Source organism: Cervus canadensis, chromosome 33 (genome assembly GCF_019320065.1).
Source record: "Cervus canadensis isolate Bull #8, Minnesota chromosome 33, ASM1932006v1, whole genome shotgun sequence".
NCBI classification, from domain to species: Eukaryota; Metazoa; Chordata; class Mammalia; order Artiodactyla; family Cervidae; genus Cervus; species Cervus canadensis.
The window spans coordinates 28,291,943-28,315,694 of record NC_057418.1 but is presented as its reverse complement, the minus strand read 5'-3'; the positions used below and the strand labels follow the sequence as shown (position 1 = coordinate 28,315,694).

The 23,752-nt window shown below is 37.0% G+C and overlaps 1 protein-coding gene across 1 annotated transcript in view; it reads right to left on the bottom strand.

Moving 5' to 3' along the window:
- ARID1B (AT-rich interaction domain 1B) overlaps positions 1 to 23,752 on the bottom strand; it is a 410,189-nt gene that overhangs the window by 244,171 nt on the left and 142,266 nt on the right. The window contains exon 4 of the mRNA XM_043456854.1: positions 18,172 to 18,282. Coding sequence (XP_043312789.1) covers positions 18,172 to 18,282 — 111 coding nt within the window. The remainder of the gene's footprint in view (positions 1 to 18,171; positions 18,283 to 23,752) is intronic.

Below are 23,752 nucleotides of genomic sequence, written 5' to 3'. Positions count from 1 at the left end.
GTGACTGAATATGTGCATGGATGTTCCAAAGGACTTGCAAAACCACCTCCGTAACTGCTACTCCTACCTTTGTGAACTCCAGCATTTGTCAAACATTGTTTTAAGCTCAAGCAGCCAGCTAAGGGAGCAGAATCGATTTGTGCACTTCAGCTACTGGAGAACAGCTTACCCAACTCTTGGAGCTGTTTTCCAACCACCCAGTCTATTCCCAACATACTCAAGATATTTTTCTAAGCCCTTTGAAGGGAAATATCCTTAGAAAAATTTTTGCCAATTTTTAGATTTTTGTGTCTTAAAAGGAAAAAAAAAACATAAAGCTGACACAATGTTATTTCATGATTTTGCAGCTGAACAATTTTTAAAAGCACAAACCCTTATAAGCTGAGAAAGCCACAAAATCCTGAGCAAGTAATTTTCCTACAGGCAATGAAATACTGACAAAGCTATGACAAACCCAGACAGCGTATTAAAAAGCAGAGACATCACTTTGCCAACAAAGGTCCATCTAGTCAAAGCTATGGTTTTTCCAGTAGTGATGTACGGATGTGACAGTTGGACCATAAAAAAGGCTGAGCGCTAAAAGAACAGATGCTTTTGAACTGTGGTTCTGGAGAAGACTCTTGAGAGTCCCTTGGACAGCAAGGAGATCAAACCAGTCACTCTTATAGAAAATCAACCCTGAATATTCATTGGGAGGACTGATGCTAAACCTGAAGCTCCAATACTTTGGCCACTTGATGTGAAGAGCTGACTCAGTGGAAAAGAGCCTGATGGTGGGAAAGACTGAGGGCAGGAGGAGAAGTGGGCAACAGAAGATGAGATGGTTGGATGGCATCACCAACTGAGATAGTGAAAGACAAGGAAGCCTGGCCTGCTGCAGTCCATGGGGTTGCAAAGAGTCAGACATGACTTAGTGACTGAACAACAACAAATGAAATACAAAATTTGGAGTTAAAGTCTTTTTTGAAGATTCATTCTCTGTAAGGAGGAACTACCAAAATACTAGGACTTGTTTTTACTTGAAAGAGGTTATGAATGACTCGAAAGGCCAGCAAATGAACAGAGGTCGTTGTATTATAATGCTATGCTCTTAAGTTTTCTTCTCAAATTCAGTTTATCGGTTTGTATGTGTGTGCTCAGCTGTATCTGGCTCTTTGCAACCCCAAGGACTGTAGCCCTCCAGGGTCCTCTGCCCATGGAATTTTCCAGGCAAGAATACTGGCGTGAGTAGCCATTTACTAAAAGTCCCATTTCTTTACAGGAGAGGAGCATAATACAGCTGTCCCTTTTCAACAGATCTAAAGGGCCCACTCTGTTCTCCAGCCCTGCTAAGGCTGCTGAATGACCAAAAAGGAAAGATAAGTTGTGGACTGAAAACCAGTCTGCTGTCAAGATCCTTTTCAGCTACTGGGTCACTGGCCTGCTACCCATACCCACTCTCTATAAAGCACAAGACACAACCACCAAAATAGAGCTGTTCTCTCATGGCCAGTCCTGAGAGCTGGGAGCGGGGGGAGGTGTGGGGCGGGTGGTGGTGTAGATATAGATACATCACACCTGTTTTAACATTCCTCCCAACTATAACTCTGAAGGAACTAGACACATTATGGATTTATTCTTTTTCTCCTGAAAAACACATCTCCAACTTTATAGTGAACTCAAGCCAAGAGGGCCAAGAAAAATAAATTGCATAAATTTTGCCATGAGATATAAATGGGAGTAATGATAATTAAGCCATTTAGTGTAATGTTGTATTGTAAAATTTAGGATATCACCAGCCTCATCAATTAATCTTAAGTCCAAATGTCTCTTATAACCCAACGATTATCAATCTTCTCCCATAAAAACAAACAACAGGAAAATGCCAAAGTACAAAACAAAATACCATTTATCCTTCAAAAAATTGATAAAATACACTCTCTTTACAACTGAACTATTTTCTCACTAAATGACTTTCATTCTATAATATATAATATGCTTACAAAATAATTCTTTTTAAAAATGACTCTGAAATGAAAATGGTTCAATAAGCTACTCATTTGGACAAAACTGCTGAATTTAAAAAAAAAAACAAAACTGCTGAATTTATAATTTTGACACTTGAGCAAGTTATAGAAAAAAAGAGCCAATCATTCATTTGTGTGGCAGGATGCCTAATGCAGGCCCTGGATAATCGTCCCAAGTAAAGAAGAAAACACTTGCTTAATATTATAAAAACCCAGAAAACCCATATTCTGGCATTATTCATTATTTTAACAGGATAATTTTACATGTTCTTTTATAGCATATTCCTTTTAAAAAATAATAGGGGAAAAGTGATATTCCCTCCTTTAAAAATGTTTTTTCATTGTTTATAAATTACATAGCCTCATTCCCCCCGTCTACCTGGTAGAAAGGAATGCAGCCTTGAATTTATTTCTGGCACTGCATTATCATGGTTTGTTTGTGTGTACCTTTTTAAAACATTTTTTAAAAATTTGTATTCCACTTTCAGTAGTTTAAACAAATACTTTACTGTAGGTCAACTCAAACCTTTTTTAGAAGCACCCAGGTTGTAAATTCTATATAAAAACATCCTAGGAAATGAAAACCTCTCTCACAACAGGACTCTTTTGAGTTAAAAGAGGCCATTGGTATATTTAAAAATAAACAAATTTATTTATAATTCATAGGAACACATGCTGAAAGACATCCAAGCTGTTTTTTAAAACACTTCTGTACATGAAAAAAAATCTATATTCTTAAATGTGGTCACTAAGTTATACAATATCTGGGTCACACTTTATGTTGGAATGCCACAATATAAAAAAATTCAGTCACAGAGGCCAAAAAATGTATTAATTACATTAAACTTTATATATTTTAATAAGAAACTAGGTTTGTAATAGTTATAGGTAAATTCAGAAGTAAACTGGTCAGTTTAATGGTCAGTATAATGAAAAAGCAGGCACTTCCCAAGTGGTACTAGAGATAAAGAATCCACTTGCCAATGCAGGAGACATAAGAGACACGGGTTTGATACCTGAGTTGGGAAGATCCCTAGGCGGAGGGCATGGCAACCCACTCCAGTACTTTTGCCTGGAGAATCCCAGACAGAAGAGACTGGCAGGCTATGATCCATAGGGTTTTGCAAAGAGTCAGACACAACTTAAGCAACTTAGCATGCACATATAACAAGATAGTAATGTTGAAAAAAAGTACAGTATCCAAATCTATTTAGAATTGTAAAGTCATATTCATTCCCTCTATCATTTGTCCTATCACTAGCTTCCACTGCTGGCTAAACAGGATTGACTTATGAATTAACCATTTGCAAAAGTACCTTATTTAGGATGCATACTTTAAACATCAATAAATACAACTCTCTGAAAGAGCAATAATGAAAAACCAGGTGTTTCTCCTGTGCAAAATAACACCTGATTCACAACATATTTATTTAACCTCACTGAAATCAGCTGAGATTAAAAAAGCAGAATTCAAAAGGTATTATTTTCTACATCAATTAGGCATGTCACTAGATAGAGACACAGACAGTGTGTTATGTATTTGACTTAAAAGGATATCTTGTTATTTCACATGTGTACATGGCATGCTCATTCGCTAAATCATGTCCAACTCTTTGAGAGAGCTCATAGACTTGTAGCCTGCCAGGCTCCTCTGTCCATGGGATTCTCCAGGCAAGAATGCTAGAACTGGTTGCCATTTCCTTCTCCAGGGGATCTTCCTGATCCAGGGATCAAACCTGCATCTCCTGCATTGGCAGGCGGATTCTTTACCACTGTGCCACCTGGGAAGCTCCTAAATTGTTACAGAAAAGAACAAACACTAATACGTTAGTGAAATAATTAAAATTTTATTTTTATTACATCTAATATAAAATTTTAAACAAGAAGGCAATCAATAAATGATTGTTAAATGTAGTTGAATTTTTCCATGTAAAGTGACATCTTGTGCCTTAATTGAGGGTGTCAACATTTAGGCATGCTAGTTCAGAAGAAGCATAAATGCAGTAACTGTGAAAAGTAAAAACTTGGGGAAATTTGAACCGATTCATATTCATTCAAGGATGCTCATGAATTGATAAAACCGTTTTATTTTTTAAAAAAGAAGGACTTTTAGGTTTAACAACCAAAGTTTCTAAGGACACTGAGGAGTGTGCACATAGGCAGCTGCTATAATGGAATAAGATACAGACTGAATGTAATTCTGCTGCTGCTGAACTGTGAGGGAAGTTACCTGCCATTTTGAGTCTCTATTTTCAATTTGGGAAACAGAATTTTTAAAATCCTGAATCAAATTAAATATGTAAAAATACACACATTTTAAAAACTCATTTATATTAAACCTTTGCTCTGCATGTAGGAAGTGAAAATGACAGCACTTTAAAAAGTAAAGAAAAACGTGGAGGGGGAGTAGGGGGGACTTGACAAAAAAACAAGAGTATCCCCTTAGAGTTCAAGGCAATATTCCACTTCCTCAGCTGGGATTCCAATGTATCACAGAAACTCTCGGTGCCCAAAGGGTCAATGATTTCTAAAATAAAAGAGAACATCTTTCAAAAACAGCATGTTAAAACTAGGTTCCCTGCCCCCTCGCACAGTCACCATTAAAGAAGAAAACACACACTGCCGCCCACCTGCCACCACAAGACATAAATTTGTATACTAGGCTCACAAACACACATACTCAAAACGAGCTATGGAAAGAAGAAATTATAATGAGATAACTAAGGAATGTTCCTCCAAAATGAATTGGTACAGCAAGAAAAAAGTCTAAATCATTCAAAAGTAAACCAAACACAGCAATATAAAACAACCTGGACCTATCTAAGGAAAGTAACATATTAGGATACAACTTACTACACTATCCTAAAAGCAAAGAAAACGAGACCAGCCATGAATGTCAACTGAAGGGAAAAAAAAAAAAAAACTATAAAGTTTCATCTATTTCTTGAGATTGTACTCTTTTGTCTTATTCCAATTAAGAGTTAGAAACTCTCTGGAATGATCTGCTGAGTTATTTATACAAACTCTGATATGATAGTCTTCAAATCATCTCCAAGAATTTAAATGAAATGTAAAGTTAAAGCCTATGCAACCATTTTTAACTCATATAAAGAACTATACAAAAAAATAAGGCTGTGGGAGCAAAGCTGACTTGTTTTCTTATAGGAGCTTTAGAATTCCAGCACAGTTGTTCAGTTATTACGCTTTTTAATCTCAAAAATCTCTAGGTATTCTTTTCTCCCCAAACCAACTCCCCACCTCCATTTCTGTGTTTGTCACCAACACTATCATACCTCTTGGTCACTAAGCTTAAAAACCTTAAACGCATCCACCATTCACCCCTCCTTTCATTTCCACAACAGTCTCCCTTTGCATTCTCACTGCTATCACTTTTTAAAAATTTATTTATTTTCATTGGAGGCTAATTACAATATTGTGGTGGGTTTTGCCATACATCAACATGAATCAGCCATGGGTGTACATGTGTTTCCCCATCCTGAACGCCCCGTCCTCATCTCATCCCTCTGGGTTGTCCCGGAGCACCAGCTTTGAGGGCCCTGCTTCATGTATCAAACTTGCACTGGTCATCTACTCTACCTACGGTAATATAATAATTTGACTCACCTCATTATTGAGATAATACAAGAGCTCTAAAGTTGTGTGTCTCTGGCAGTAGTAAGCACATTTTGAAAATGAAGGCTTTTCATAACTAAAAAGCCTGGTATAATTCACTTGTCTTGGTAACCTGAAAGTCCCAGACATTCAAAAACAGAAGTATGGGGTGGGATGTGGCTTCAACAAGGCAAAACAGATGTCAGGAAGTCCTGTCTTTAAAGTTCATGTACTTTACCTAGGATACTCACTAAAAATCTACTCTGGGCCTATTTATTTTTCTGTTACTAGCAGTTTCCAGGGTTAATTAATTGAAAATTTTACTTATATAAAACAAGATGTTTGAAAATGATACCAAATAATTACATATAATTAATGTATTATTATTTTGAAGCCAAATTTTCTCTAGATACAGATACTTCCAAAAGACCAACCATCTATTTTTAGTGACAGAAGGTATTAAGTGGTTCACTGCACTGAACCACCCAAACCCATGGAAAAAATAGAGGCCAGTGAAAATGCCTATTTCCATTAGAAAACTCTGAAAAAGGAGAAGAGTATCAGTATCAGGGCAGGTCTCAGACGGAGCAGGAAGACACTGCTGTACTGCCCTGTCACTCAGGGGTCTCCAGGTTCACTCCCTCTAGCCTACTTTGAGAGAAGGCATTTACCTGTGGACCAGGTGGCATCTACGCTAACCACCTCAAGGTACACCATTATGTTCTTTGATAGAAAGAGAAGTAAAGTAACAAGTAAAAGTAAGACTTGTATTAATAGCATAGCATTCTACCCAGATCAAGCCAGCTAGCTCCAAAGCCTTAAAAAACACACAGAAACATAATGTAGAAATGCAGGGGGCCATTAAAACTGGTTTGGGTTCACTAAAAAAAAAAATGGTGGCTTTTATATTCTGGGTCACTAATATAATTCCACTGGTGGTAAATCTCACTTGAGAAAGCAGAGTTATTATTAAATTACTTTATGATATATAAATGTAAACCTGGAGTGTCTGAAGTAAATAGAGTCCTCAGACATAGACTAGTAGGGCCTTTCTTTCACCAGCATGAAATTAAAATCCTTCATGCCTTATCATCTTAGTTCAGAAAACTGTCTCTACTGAGTTCCCACTGGTCCAGGAGAAAAAGGCATTAGACTTTGCATTACACAGTGACAAGATTTCATTGTCCTGCAGCTTCTTGGTCATTTTTACCTGCCCCCACCCCCCTACTTTAGCAGGAGTTCATAAAGAATCTGGAATATGTACTACTCAATTTCTCTGTGAACTTATCTCCTCCCTAGATGTCCCTGACTCAAACACCTCAGACTCTCAGACTGATCACATGGGGGGAGAGGGGTACCTCTGCAATTTCTGAGAAGTTAGAGACAAAGTCCAGAAAAAGGCCCATGGCTCCCCAATGACCTAAAAAGTAAGACTAGGCTCTCAATTGCTGCTAAGTCGCTTCAGTCGTGTCCGACTCTGTGTGACCCCATAGACGGCAGCCCACCAGGCTCCCCCATCCCTGGCATTCTCCAGGCCAAGAATACTGGAGTGGGTTGCCATTTCCTTCTCCAATGCAATTAGGCAACCCCCAAATCCCTAAATCCCTAAGGGTTTCCCTAGTAGCTCAACTGGTAAAGAATCCACCTGCAATGCAGGAGACCCTGGTTCAATTCCTGGGTCAGGAAAATCCATTAGAGAAGGGATAGGCTACCCACTCCAATATTCTTGGGCTTCCCTGGTGGCTCAGCTGGTAGCGAATCTGCCTACGATGCAGGAGACCTGGGTTTGAAAGATCCCCTGGAGAAGAGAATGGCTACCCACTCCAGTATTCTGGCCTGGAGAATTCCATGGAGTATACAGTCCATGGGGTCACAAAGAGTCGGACATGACTGAGTGACTTTCACTTTCAAATCCTAAATATTTTCAAAAGCAAATGGCTCCTAAGAATGGGAGAGAAACCACCAAGGGTATACATAGGCCATTACTGACGATTACTAGATGGCTGCCCTTCTCTCATTCAATTTCTTCCTGACAACAGAGGGTTCATTTTTATCAGTGCTTTTCTTATATACTAACAAAGAAAGCCTTTAATGTAAAATCTAGAAGTTGAAACATGCTCTAACATTTACTTTTCAGACACACATATTCTGAGCAGTGACATGAACTACTCAAAATCAGAACCTTTCTGAGACTCAGCTCTGTTTCCCATTCAGCATTATCATTACAACAGGTTTCCAATTCAAAATATACTATTTTATTAAAACAAAGTCATCGTTCCTTCCATACAAGTCATTATAAGCTGTTCACTTTCATTTCTGTGAGAAAGGAGGCAAGTAATACAAACTGCTTCTTTCCAATGAATCATTTTTATAATGATCTGATAGTAAAAAATAATTACAGTTAAACATTTATATCAGTCTAGTCTACTAATCTGGAGAAGGGAATAGCAACCCACTCCAATATTCATGCCTGGAGAATTACATGGACACAGTCCACAGGGCTGCAAAAAGTCAGACACGACTGAGCGACTAACACTTTCACTTTTAGTCTAATAATCAAGTACTACTTAAAACAAGAGAACTCAAGAAAATAAGTGAATACTAAAGACTATGTGTTCAGTTTTAGAATCAGTCTTCTCACATACACTGTATGTGGACAACATGCACAGATGCACACAGCACACATATTCCAGTGCAAATGAACACTACCCTGAAACACTTTAAACAGTGAATGACAGCCCGATAATGAAATAAAGGGAAAAAACACAACCACCACAGTCTAACCACTGGATAAAATGCAGGTCATAAGGAAAGAGAAAAACATCAGTACCTGGAAGCTCTTTTTTTCCATAAAATTTTTTATGAAGAAAAGTGGTTGTGAAAGCTTAGTCACTTTTTTGTGGCTTAAAGCTTTTTTTCCCCATCTTTTATTCAAGGCTTAAACAAAGTTCAGTGGGGCATCAAACTGCCTGTTTTAAATTACAGTCTGTATTTTAAAATAGAATGCATGCACGGCATGTTCCTGAAGCTAGGGGGTGGGAGTGTTATTCACGGAAAATTGAAGGCTTGTTGAGTCAATAATCTTCTTTCACACAGTAACAATTTTCAGCTAAAATTTCTTGACCCAAACAAAGGAAAACAAGACCATTCAGTTATTTTACAACAATTTTGCGAAGGCAGAGAAAAAAGATGAGAGAGAGACAACTCTAAAATCTTACATTGTGAAGGAAGAATAGAAATTTTTGCTCTCAGGTAAGAACCTTCTCTATATATATTTATTTCCTTTCCTGAACCGACAGTTATTATTAAAAATAGTTACCTCCACTTCAAAAGAAAAATAAGAGCAATTAACCAGTCCACAAATGCTACTATGAGTTCCTGCTGGTTATATATCTCTTGTTACATAAAGCAGACCTGTGCCTCCAGTTACATACAAAGTAGATCTCTGCAAATTAAAATTTACTTCCCAGCTAACTTGGCTAATATAAAGTTCAATGCATTCAAAGTCTTAACAATGGCTATGCCTGTATAATCTGGAGGAAGCCCACTACCCTTCTAGCAGGGCAGAACAGGAGAGAAGCACTAGGAGGAAAAGGGGGAGGCTTTCTAGCTCAACATGCCAAAAACTACCATTTGTAGAAACAGAAACGGTAGGTTAAAATAAGAAAGGGTACTTCTGAACATCACTCATTTTTTTGTTCTCACATAAAATATCAAAATTAAAACTTGAAGAAGCTACACTGCCAATGACCTACTTATTTAAAACTTCTTATATAAATTCTATTACGAAAATACTTACTGAAAACATAATAAATACTATGAAAAGATTCTAGTCTGTTGGGGTGAGAGGGAGAGGCAAGATAACTATAAAATAATAAGAGGATGACTAGTAAATGCCATAAGGGATAAAAAAGTTCAAAAGACTCAACAAAAATGGATTAAATCGTATTTTGAGGCCCCATGCCCACACATGAGAATCCCTCACACACAATGCTTTTTGTGGTTGTACAAAAGTCTAACACTGCTGCCTGCCCCCTTCTGTTCAGAGACCGTCCCTCTGGTAAGACAGGCTTATGTCCAGGTATGATTCCATGGCTGTTTGCAGACAGACTTGAGAGTTACATGCTTTCCAGCCTGTGAGGCCACAGAGAAGGCTCCATGGTATCACACAGGCCCCTTGAAGAGCCAAAAGCTGGTCAGAACCTCCCAGTCTCCCCTTTGTTACAGCAAAATATGTATGCCGACTTTTCTATTAGCCAGGAATATCTGCATTTATCATCCCTTACTTAATGAGCCTCATTTATCAACTAGAGATCATAGTTATCCTTCTATTATCAAAACCAATATCCTGAAAATCAGTAATGTTTCAGCCTCTCTTCATCTCCAATTTTATCTACTGTGTATTTTTTATGGGAATCCATTTTTTTTTTAATTGACAGTTCCATAAAATGGGTTAAAATTCATTTCCCCCATATTTTAAATGGAAAGCCTCGGAATATTATGTGAAAAGCTCTGCAGGGGGATATGCTTAGTTAAAACATGCTTTTAAAAATTAGATGAGTTTTTAAAAATAACACTTTGCCACTAAGCAAATATCTCAGCTATAAGGAATTTAGAATTATCCATGTATTTCAAAAGGACTGAAAGATCTCAATTTAGAAACACTTTGCACACAACCATGTGAGTTATTTAAAAACAAACTATAGTTCTTTTTAAATATTTATTTATTCAGACTTTCCATATATTTAGCCTGCTGTAACCTGGAAGAAATCCAAACTGGTGAGGTTTTATTGAACATTCATTTACAGAACAAACATTTAAGTGGAAGATTGTTTTGAAAGAGGGAAAAACATACCTTCCCACTTCCTACGACTTCGTACCTTGCTCAAGTTCAACTATTTCCTCTATTTTAAAAGTATCACAAAAATACTCTGGAGAATAAAATTACAGATTATCACATTTTAAAGAAATAATCCATGTTAGAAAATAAACATCTGTTAAAGTCACTATCATTTTTCCTAAATTAGGACTTTCAAGCACGGTCTTTTCATATTTCTCTCAAATTTAATCTGAAAAAAGTTGATATCTCCATATAGCATAGATCAGAGGCTAAAATTACATTTGTAAATATGGTATATCCTAGTTAAGAAATGGAGTGTACTGTGCTCCATTTAACACTTCTCCAAGGTATTAAAATGTGTCCGTACTTTCAGTCTCAAATCGGTGCCAACTGGTTAACCGTGTCTATGGACACTCGTGTGGACAAGACACATCCTAAGAGAACCTCCTGCTCCCTTCACCAGGCACCCACTTTCTACAACTCTTTCATGACACCAAGACTCAACACAGTCTAATGACACTTAGGAAACAGTGATAACCAACACCTGACGTCTTCAGCTGCACATGGGGATAATCAATGCTGAACAATGAGATAAGGGAACAGGAGATTAAACTTCTCTTTTATTAACTTGTTCAGGATGATTTGAGAACAATCAATCAACAAACGACAGTTATGCTCTTAACCTTTTAATGATAACCTTTAAATCAAGCTCAAGATACAAATAAAAAAATTTTTTTGAAAAAGTTCATTCAGTAGCCATACAATGAATTCTCACTTGACAGATTTTAAGTTTTACAAAATCCTGCCAACTAACAGGTTAAGATCATCTTAATAATCTGTATTCTTAGATGGGTTGAGAACTTGGTAAAATACAAAACCCAGTTTTAAAAAAATGCTCCATTTACTAAAGCTTTTTCCAATAGTTTCTAATCATTCATAGAAACTATATTATCAAATCCATACACTTAAAATGTTTTTATAGCATACTACTTTTCTTACATGCTTCCAAAGTACATGACAATTCACCCCTAACCCCACATATGTCATTAAAGATTAATAAAACAAACACACACATAGAGTACTCTTTTTCAGTAAAGGCAAATGATTACATGCTCTGTTACTAATGCCTAACTCCAAAGAATATTCCTGGTAATAACAGCTTTCCAATCATTCTCTTTCAGGCATCCAACATCCTGTTTTAACATTATTTCAAAGAACATCCAGCATTTACTACCTCCTTCCTTTCACAAAGTGGAAAAAAATGTTTTATGTAATCCTCAATACTTCCTTCTAATTGCAAACTCAACAGAAGTGTCATAAGCACTATTCCACAGGACATTTAGAGTTTTTACTAAACTTGGAAAGATCAAACCCTTTTCATGTCAACCTCTTTAAATGTTTCCTATTTAAGGAAGAAAAGGTCAGAAAGAGGTTTTAAATGACCTGATGGGCCTTCAAAGGCCTTTTGAATTATGACTGACATTAGTCTGTATCTTAGGTAAACAGAATAATGGGCCTGCTATCAGAAATGCAAACCGGTGGCAGGTCACTCTAAAGAAAAAACAAATTAAGTTATTTCTAAACTGAGGAGTATCAGCAACTCTTCAGATCCCTAGAGGAGAGAGCACTATTTACTTAAAACAAGGAAGATAAAAATTCAAAACCTGTTTTTTAAATTTTTTATTTATACTTATAAATAATTCATTAGCAACATGTTTTCTGTACTGTACTACTGAAATTATGATTACTGTTTGTCAATTTATTTTCATGATTAAAAATATATATTACTAAGAAAATAATGTTTTCACACTATTTTTGGATTAATAATACAAAAGTGCCCACTTTTTCTTGGTGCTTAAGGTTATCGAAGTAAACTCAAATGTCATTTTAAAATAAAAGAAAATAGTTTTAAGAATAAAACTATCCTGCCAATACAGATACCACATTAGTATAATCTTTTAGAATAAGCAGCATATGGAGAATATACGCTTTTTGGATGTCAATTTGATACTGTGGAAAAGATTCTATAAGCAATTAAAAGGAAAATTCTGAAGCTGGGGGAAGAATGTATTTAAAAATTCTTACATAAATTCTATTAGAAAACACTTACTGAGTAAAACATAATAATTAGGTATGAACCTAACAGAGCAGAAGATATTCAAAAGAGGTGGCAAGAATACACAGAAGAACTATACAAAAAAGATGACCCAGATAACCATGATGGTGTGATCACTCACCTAGAGCCAGACATCCTGGAATGTGAAGTCAAGTGGGCCTTAGGAAGCATCACTACAAAGCTATTGGAAGTGATGGAACTATAGCTATTTCAGATCCTAAAAGACGATGCTGTGAAAGTGCTGCAAACATACCAGCAAATGTGGAAAACTCAGCAGCGGCCACAGGACAGAAAGAGGTCCGTTTTCATTCCAATCCCAAAGAAAGGCAGTGCCAAAGAATGCTCAAACTACTGCATAACTGCACGCATTTCACACACTAGCTAAGTAATGCTCAAGATTCTTCAAACCAGGCTTCAACCGTATGTGAACTGACATTCCAGATGTTCAAGCTGGATTTAGAAAAGGCAGAAGAACCAGAGATCAAGTTGCCAACATCCGTTGGATCATAGAAAAAGCAAGAGAATTCTAGAATAACATCTATTTCTGCTTCATTGACTATGCTAAAGCCTTTGTGTGGATCACAACAAACTGTGAAAAATTCAAGAGAAGGGAATGACCAGACCACTTGATCTGCCTCCTGAGAAACTTGTACACAGGTCAAGAAGCAACAGTTAGAACTGGACATGAAACAATGACGTGGTTCCAAACTGGGGAAGGAGTGTGTCAAGGCTGTATACTGTCACCTTGCTTATTTAACTTATATGCTGGAATCAAGATTGCCAGGAGAAATATCAATAACCTCAGATATGCAGATGATGCCACTCTTATGGCAGAAAGTGAAGAGTAACTAAGAGCTTCTTGATGAAAGTGAAAGAGGAGGGTGAAAAAGTTGGGTTAAAACTGAACATTCAGAAAACTAAGATCATGGCATCCAGTCCCATCACTTTATAGCAAACAGATGGAGAAACAGTGGAAACAGTCGGAACCTTTATTTTCTTGGGCTCCAAAATGACTGCAGATGGTGATTGCAGCCATGAAACCAAAAGACGCTTGCTCCTTGGAAGGAAAGCTATGATCAACCTAGACAGCATATTAAAAAGGAGAGACATTACTTTGCTGACAAAGGCCCACCTAGTCAAAGCCACAGTTTTTCCAGTTCAGTTTAGTTGCTCAGTCATGTCCAACTCTTTGCGATCCCATGGACTGCAACACACCAGGCCTCCCTGTCCATCACCAGCTCCTCGAGTTTACTCAAACTCATGTCCATTGTGGAGAAGGAAATGGCAACCCACTCCAGAACTCCTGCCTGGAAATCCCATGGACGGAGGAACCTGGTAGGCTACAGTCCATGGGGTTGCAAAGAGTCGCACATGACTGAGCGATTTCACTTTCATGCACTGGAGAAGAAAATGGCAACCCACTCCAGTGTTCTTGCCTGGAGAATCCCAGGGACGGGGGGAGCCTGGTGGCCTGCCGTCTGTGGGGTCGCGCAGAGTCAGACACGACTGAAGCGACTTAGCAGCAGTAGCAGCATGTCCATTGAGTTGGCAATGCCATCCAACCATCTCATCCTCTTCTCCTCCCGCCTTCAATCTTTCCCAGCATCAGGGTATTTTCAAATGAATCAGTCCTTCGCATGAGGTGGCCAAAATATTGGAGTTTCAGCTTCAACATCAGTCCTTCCAGTAGTCATGTATGGATGTGAGAGTTGGACTATAAAGGAAGCTGAGTGCCAAAGAATTGATGCTTTTGAACTGTGGTGTTAGAGAAGATTCTTGTAGAGTCCCTTGGACTGCAAGGAGATCCAACCAGTCCATCCTAAAGGAAATCAGTCCTGAATGATTTCTTTTAGGAATGATGCTGAAGCTGAAGCCCCAATACTTTGGCCACCTGATGCAATGAACTGACTCACTGGAAAAGACCCTGATCCTGGGAAAGATTGAAGGCAGGAGGAGAGGGGGATGACAGAGGATTTGATGGTTGGATGGTATCGCCAACTCAATGCACATGAGTTTGAGCAAGCTCTGGGAGCTGGTGATGGACAAGGAAAAGCCTGGCGTGCTGCAGTCCACAGGTCACAAAGAATCAGACATGACTGAGTGATTGAACTGAACTAAAAACATAACAAATACTATAAAAAAGATCCTCGTCTCTTAGGGATGAGAGGGTCAGGCAAGACAACTATGAAAGCAATAAGAGGATTACTAGTAAATGCCATAAGTGATGAAAAAGTTAAAAAGACTAAACAGAAATGTATTAAAATTGTATTTGGGGAGTTATCTTAGACTGCAAGTTAAGATATGCTCAATGTTTACAAAATAAAAGTGTTGATAAGCTATAACAGTTTTTTGATGGCTTCATTTCATATCAATATTGGAGGTAGAAAACAACTATAGAATGTGTTAAAATTTTAAGTGGTAATATCCCAAGGAGATAGAATTCTTCAAGCTAATTTTTATATCATATGTTATACACTAAGATTTCTTAATAATGATAACATCAAGGATATATAAACTAATGAACTTCAACAGGAAAAAGGTTATATGATTAAGAGATAAAGAAATCAGTACAGAAATCTTATTAAGGAAGATTTGTTCTGAGCTTAGGTCTGGGTGCATTAAGTGAAAAGTAAACATTACTGGTCATGGCCCCAAGACAGCAAGACAACAAATATTAATTTATCTGTCACTGGCTTTATGTGGATGATCTAAAGAGCCTTGTCAGCCAGAAAACAAAACTGCATTAGCTACTAAAGATCACCAAGAATTTAATGACATGCAAATATAGACAATTACCAATTTAAACAATGGTGAGAAGACAGCTTGCTGAGAGAATCAAATTCTAGATCAAGCATAAGGGAATGCCTTGATTTCTTATAATGGAGAGTTAACTGTATAACAAAAATACACTAAAGAAAATACCAAACATGCAGAGCTATAGGAAAACACTACAAATTCTATGAATCTAACTCAACTGAAGCAAAAAATTAAGAAACAATTACTTTTAGAAGCTTCCTTCTTATAGTCACATATACAATGATTATAGAGTTGATTATATATTAGAATAATTTTTACCACATATTCTTAAATGAACAGGTAAGACCCACAATTTGACTCAAAATTACAAAACTAGAGATTAAAAACATGATGGACTGTCTTTAATCTTCAATAAAAAGACAAAATTTTATCACTGACACTTGAAAAGGAAAAAACACAGCCTAAATCCACAAAGGATCTAATAACCAATTCAGATAAGATAACAAATATACATATTTTCATGGTACTTATTCAATCAATTTACCCAAGTTAGGGAACTAAAATATTTAGTAAGAGTAAAAATACATGATATTAGAGCCACACAGAATAACAACAAATCTCTCCCTCAAACTGTAATTACCTTAGTTTTATAGAACATATTGATGCACCATTTACATAAATAAAAATACATATTTGTAAACCCTACATAGAAAACTTTTCTACACAAACAAAGCCTGTTGAAAGAAAAGTAGAGCACTAAAATTCATTTAAATAAAGCCAGTTTTTTATCTTAACAGACTGAGGGCAGGGGGTTTAAGTAAGTACAACCAACTGCTCTACAATTTTTCCTTTATTCAGTAACTGATGCTTTCATGTACTCACCATAAAACCTAGAAACTTTCATCTCTAAAAAAAGCATCCTATTTATCTGTGAGTTACAAAAAACAAAAAGAAAATACCAATAAGGGCAATTCTTTTTTTAATAGCTTCATAAGAAGATTTATATTATGAGCAACCTTAAATCCTCTAAGGGAGGAGGCAAGATAAACATTAAGGAAGAAGGTAAGCCATTATACATATACAAATAGAATAATCCAAAAGACTTAACTTGTTGAAAAATATACTGGTTCACTTCCTAAAATACTTTGAGTCTCTTCTCTAATAATCAACTTAAAAAGCAGCATCCCAAAGCAGAACTCTTCAGTTTTCTGGGACTACCACACTTCTTGCCACCCCAACCCTCCCCTAATTATGCTATGGAGTTAGCTGAACATCAACCATTCATTCTAAAGCAAAGCAATGAAAAGAAGCATAGCCTAGTAAGTGACCCAAAAGTTCAAATGGATATTAAGAAAGCAGAACACTGCAAACTACTCTTAGACCTATGCAAATAACCGGCATCAATTTATAACAAACTTTCCAACCGGTAAAACAGTATACATCACCAGCCAATGACAAACCTGTAAGGATGGGCTTATCTAAAACACTAAAAATCTTGAGTAGAAAAAAGTTAAATTCACTGTCCACCTTTCCAAGAGTCAATTTAAATTTCCTAAAGCCACAAGCCAATTTCCAAATATTCAGCAAATGTTGCATTTATCATCAGCAATCACATGCATTTGCAGGCACACCCACAGACACACACACACACTTCACCAAACTGCGGATTATCTGCTGAAGAGAAAAGTTTACAGCATAAAACAAGAGTCCATTACTTTTTTCATTCCTTTAAAAACCAAATAACTAGACAATAAATATTTCAATGCAACTAAAAAAATGACCACAGTAAATTTTACGCACCTCCCACCATAGAAATAAAATCTGTAAAAATTAAGAGTTTCAAGTACATGTGCATCAGATGCAAAGATATTACATATCATGTAGCCTCTACTTACCTTCTATTCTAAGGCTACATGTAACTTAGAAATAGGTATGTTACATATAACATTCTTCACAAATGCTGGTTCTCAAATGTTTAGCAACAATATGATAAATCTTATTTAATGTAAACATATTTGAAATTCAAATTACAATCATGGCTAGTTTGAACTCCTACATTAAACACTCTCTCTTAATAGAGACTAAGCAATAACAATAATTCTAAAAATAAAAACATTTTAACAAGAAAATAAATATAAAAATTTGCACACATATATTCTTTTAATTTATAAGGAAAACCTCATTTAAATAAGGTTGCCTATGAGAGGAAAAAGGAAAATTAAGCACAGATGAACTTTAAAGGAAATTAACATGTAACCTGTAACTCAGCTACTACCGTAGTCAACAGACCCAGTACAGTGATTTGCTAATGGAAACACCTATAAGCTGTATTTTCCAATTTTAAATTAAAACACTTTCTTTTGGGTAAAAAAAGATTAAGTCATTTCTCATGACATAAAGTCTCTGAAGAAATTTAAACTACCACTGGACGCTTTATCTCATCATTTATATTATTTGCCAAATGGGAATTTCCTTTCCATTTAACTCTTACATAGATACCTCTGTTCTGAATCACTACCAGAAAGCAACATGTTATGCAAAACACAACTGTACAACAGTAAGATCTTTCTGCCACAAAACTTATCAGCCAAATAAAGGCTTCCAACTGGATTCAGAGATACCTACAGCATTGGACTCGAAGAGACCTACAAATGAAATAGACTTATTCAGAACTACACAGCTCCTTTAAGAAGGAAATGCACAAAAATTAATAAATCACAAATACATCTGAAATTTAGAAACTTCTCCCAAGTCTTAATATAAAGTACAATGAACAAAGGCAAATGCTCGTTTTAGAAATCTGTAACTCATTGCATTTCCAAATCAATTAATTGTCTTACTGGTAAACTTGATGGTCTTTCTTGCTGTATTAAGTTCAAGTCTTCATGGTTAGGTTTTCCAGAAGCCAGAGGAGGTTGAGACCTAGTTCCATAGCCTTCCTGAGACATATCCTAAACAAACACAAATATAAAGAAATATCTCAATGAATTATAAGCTTTTTTGGTAATTAAGATGAAGCAAAGGCTTATCACAAAGTATCAACTTATGTTACTTTAAGCAGACATATAAATATAATTATCACTTCTCTAACACTTTCTCAGAAGCAAAAATAAAATACAAGAAGGCAGCATATCATCAAGAGCAAAAACATGTATAAATAACAATTAAATTTATTATGCAACCATACAAACTAAACACTGTATTTGAGTTTTGCAGGAAGGTGACAGTCAGTAAAAGATGGGAAAGAAAGCTAGCAATAACTAAACTCTTAAAACAGAGCAGACCAAAAGTTCACATTATTGTTTAATTTTTATTTTGGTTGAATTGCCTTTAATATTACCTTGAAACCGTTAAAATAATTAATGAAAACTTTATTATCAACTGACTTTTAAGATGTCCTCTCAATAACCCATAAAACAACACAGTTATTAAGCTGGCAATATCTTGAGGTTTCTACAAAACCAATAAACACTCATATATAGAATTACATATGTTCCATAGCATAGTTATCAAAGAACCATAATAAAGCATAAAACAGTAGTGGGGAAGAAAACACATTCAAAATCTACTGAAGTAGAGAAACATTATTAACATGGCCTTTCTGGCATCCTCTTGAATACTTTTCCAGGAGGAATTCTGCATGGTTTTAGTATTATGCTGAAATAATATTATACAAACCAAATATCACACCAAACTTACTGGATGTCAGCTCTCTAGTTGTTTAACTATGTACAGTTAGTTACTAAACATTCTAGGCCCATTTACACCTGAAGTCAAATAGCAGGACAGAATGTAAAATGCTTATTATTGCATTTCTTAATTGGCACTGAAAGTTGAAGAACCAGTTTCTGACAGGGAAGAAAAAAAAGAACGGAAAATATCACTTGAAACTAAAATTCTCTTCTTTTCCCTGTCAGTTTAAATATGTGTTAGAATTAAAGAAACATTATATATAAGTTTTACTTCCCCTGTTAAATTCTCAAAATACTACTTTAGAAATTAATGGTAATGAGTTGAAACCCTATAAAAAGCTTCTGTTGCCCCACCCCTTTCTCACACAGTATCCACTTGAACTTACACAGCTTCTGAAGCCAAGAAACTTTGGACCAACAGCTGGTACTAAAAGTACACAAGCTGTACAAACTAGACTTAACTAGCGAAGTTTGGGTGCAGCCTGCCTTTCAAGAGGTTCTGAGGCAAAGAGCATGCCAACAATCTAGCATTTCCCAAGTAACTCCTTTTCCCTATACATAAATCCACACACACAACAGGTCAAGACATCTAACCTCTAACAGTAGTGCAGAATGCCCTACACTTTTGGAAGAGAATTACACCCAGTTGTCCAGGCTTTTATCTGATAACATTTAGGTGAGGTCTCGAGCACACGCAATCTGAGAATATTTAAAACAGTAGCTCTTCAATCAGGCTGCTGGTAGAGGGTAACAACTGGGCTGTGGGGGACAAAAGCCAAGGCTGAAAGATGATTACCACTCATACACACACTCCACTTGCTCCTGGATCCCAGACTTTGATTTGTTACACAGACTTCCAACTGCATGTCCTGCAGGTTCCTTTAGATTAAGGGCAAAGATTTCAAAATCAAGCAGAGCACAAGGCCTCCATTCAGGGACCTTCATCCTGTTACAAAAACCCCAAGAAGGCGCAAGACAGCCTCACAATGGGCAAACAAATGAGCAGATCCCCACCTGTGCCTCAAACACACACGTGTGCACACAATTTATGGGTAGTGGTTAGATACTCATTTTAGTAAACTGTTAATAAAGAGGAATGGGCAGGCTCACATGCCCTATGCTAATAAGTCTTTTAAATTTCGTTTTCTCTTTGTAGCTAAATGAACTGATTTCTAAACAACTTGGAAAAGATCACTGCAACTACAGTAAACACACATTTTAAATCGTGTACTATCCCCTCTAAAATAAGCAACACTGAATAGACTATGAAAGCCATCAGAAAATTTCACTATGACTTTACATTTCACTTTTTAAGGCTTAAAAGTTTAAACTAATTAGATTTCACAGAAGTCTCAAACACTATTCCTAACCACAAGAGGCTCTCAATTATTAAAAATAGATGGAAATACAACAAAAACAAAATTTAGTGAGAATCACTGAAAATGGAACCCGTTCTGCTTCAATTTATGTTTGAACATAAGGATTAATTTAATTGAGAGAACATCCAGAAAAGGTACCAAGTTTTACCCTAAAACAATCATCTATATATATCTTACACTGGGACTATAAAGTATACATTTGGCAGCTTTAATAAAGACACAAAAGTTACATCTCTTAACAAACCTGAGCTGTTTCCTCTTCAGAGCTATATTTATTTTCTGGTAGGTGCTTATTTTCATCTCAGGAAGAGTAAGTAGGAATAAGTAACAGACAACAAGAAGGCAATGTCAGTATCAGAAAATAAATACATCCAGCACTATATTTTATAAACTAATAACAACAAAGAACAGCCTTCATGCTTAACATATCACTACAATCTCGGTTATTCACACATTTAAACCACTGCACACAAGCTTACACATAAGTTCACACATAGACTATGACTGTGACAATACACAACTGTGACTATTTAAGAGAATACCGCACTGTGATAATACTAGAGCACAAAGGAGCCACACAAGGAAGTGTGGTCTACCCTTCCAGAGTCCTTTATCAGTATTATTTCTTCATCTCACCCACAAGTTTTTCACTATTGATGGATTCTGGCTTTAACCTTCTTCATGTTATAGATAAAAGGTAAAACGGAGACTCACAAACAGCAAAAGTGTGAAAGGAGTTTGGCACAGGAGAGTGTACAATGTGTTTCTAAAGTTTTCACATTAGGTGTTACACTTTCACCACATGTCTAAACATTAATTATCTTGTATCACAACAAGTGCTGGAAAATTCTTAAAAGAGATGGGGATACCAGACCACTTGATCTGCCTCCTGCGAAACCTGTATGTAGGTCAAGAAGTAACAGTTAGAACTGGACAAGGAACAACAGACAGGTTCCAAATTGGGAAAGGAGTGTGTCAAGGTTGTGTATTGTCACCCTGTTTATTTAACATATGCAGAGTACATCATGCAAAATGCAGGGCTGGATGAATAACAAGTTGGAATCAAGAATGCCAGGAGAAACATCAATAAGCTCAGATATGCAGATGATACCACTCTTTCGGCAGAAAGCGAAGAGGAACTAGAGAGCCTCTTGATGAAAGTGAAAGAATAGAGTGAAAAAGTTGGGTTAAAACTCAACATTCAGAAAACTAAGATTTTGGCATCCGGTCCCATCACTTCATGGCAAATAGATGGAGAAACAATGCTCTAAAATCACTACAGATGCTGACTGCAGCCATGAAAGTAAAAGATGCATGCTCCTGGGAAGAAAAGCTATGACCAACTTAGCATATTAAAAAGCAGAGACATTACTTTGCTGACAAAGGTCCATCTAGTCAAAGCCATGGTTTTTCCAGTAGTCATGTATGAATGTGAGAGTTGGACCGTAAAAAGAGCTGAGCACCAAAGAACTGATGCTTTTGAACTGTGGTGTTGGAGAAGGCTTTTGGAGAGTCCCTTGGACTGCAAGGAGTGCAAACCAATCAATCCTAAAGGAAATCAGTCCTGAATATTCATTGAAAGGACTGATGCTGAAGCTGAAGCTCCAACACTTTGGCTACCTGATGGGGAGAACTGACTCACTGGAAAAAACTCTGATGCTGGGAAAGACTGAGGGCAAGAGGAGAAGAGAATGACAGAGGATGAGATGGTTGGATGGCATCACCGACTCAGTGGACACAAGTTTGAGCAAGCTCTGGGAGATGGTAAAGGACAGGGAAGCGCATGCTGCAGTCCATCGTGTGGCAAAAAGTTGGAAACGACTGAGCGACTGAACAACAACAAAACACTTAGTAAACATCTTGTAGGGACCACTCCCCTTGCTGCGTGCCTAAATCTCACAGTGTGAAGCGTGACCAGGAAGGAAACAGGAAGGAAACAGCAGTTATACTGTGTTATTGTGAGGAGGGATGAGACCAAAACTGTCACCTAGCTCTGGTGTAACGGCCAAGAGCAGAAGTACTCCTGTTTCCTTCTATAATGAAATGAATAAAGTACTGATGGCAATATGAGACTATGAAGAGAATGCAGAATAAAATGTCAAGGACACTTTAAAAAATTCAAAACAGAAAAATATTCCCATGGCATGCATGACCTCAAAAGATACAAAGATACAAACAAAAGAAAAGAAAGTTGTCCTCCTACTTTCCAGGAGTCCCTCAAAAAGGTTCCTGTTAATAGGCTGTTATTTACTGTTCCAAATTGTTCAAGGCACAACCAACTATGAAGTGAATTTAAAGCCCTTTTTCTTTCAAAACAATTGGGTGGATTTGTTCTGTACAGTTTATGCTGTGGTCCCGGAACAACAGATGTAATATATCTCCTTCTATATCTGCACCTAAATATCTATTCTTTTTCTTTTGTTACACAGTATTGTATTAATTCTGTGATTTATTTAACCAGTCCACTATTGATGGACATTTAGGCTGTCCCCATTCTTTCTCTACTTATTACAGCATTGTAATAAACATCCTTGTGCATACAACTTCAGGTAAAATACTTCTGTGGCATAAATCTCCATTGGCTTCCCTGGAGGCTCAGTGGTAAAGAATCCACCTGCCAAAGCAGAAAACTCAGGAGACGCTGATTTAATCCCTGGGTCAGGAAGATTCCCTACAGGAGGATATGACAAGCCACTCCAGTATTCCTGCCTGGGAAACCCCATGGACAAAGGAGCCTGGCAGACTGCAATCTATGGGGTCACAAGAGAGATGGACACAACTTAGCCACTAAATAACAACAACATAAGTCTCCACAAGGGGACTGTCTGCCAAAAGGCTGGCACATTTAAAATTTTGATGGAGGCTAGCAAAGTGCTTTCAGCAAAAGAAGTGTCAAATTAGAGTCACAGTCCATCATTTTACTATACACATTTACCTTAGCATCACAATATGCCCAACCCCAGTACAGAAAGCAGCAAACTCACACCAGGAGAGAGGTGGGAGGACTGGTCATCGGCATTCATTTGCTTGGTCGTGTTCCATTCTTTGTGAACCAATGAACTGTAGCACTCCAAGCTTTTCTGTCCTTAACCATCTCCCAGAGCTTGCTCAAACCATGTCCATTGAGTCGGTGATGCCATTCAACCATCTCATCCTCTGGCATCCCCTTTTCCTCCTGCCTTCAATATTTCCCAGCATCAGGGTGTTTTGTAGTGAGTCAGCTCATTGCATCAGGTGGCCAAAAGTACTGGAGCTTCAGCTTCAACATCAGTCCTTCCAATATATTCAGGGTCGATTTCCTTTAGGAGTGACTGGTGTGATTTCCTTGCAATCCAAGGGACTCTCAACAG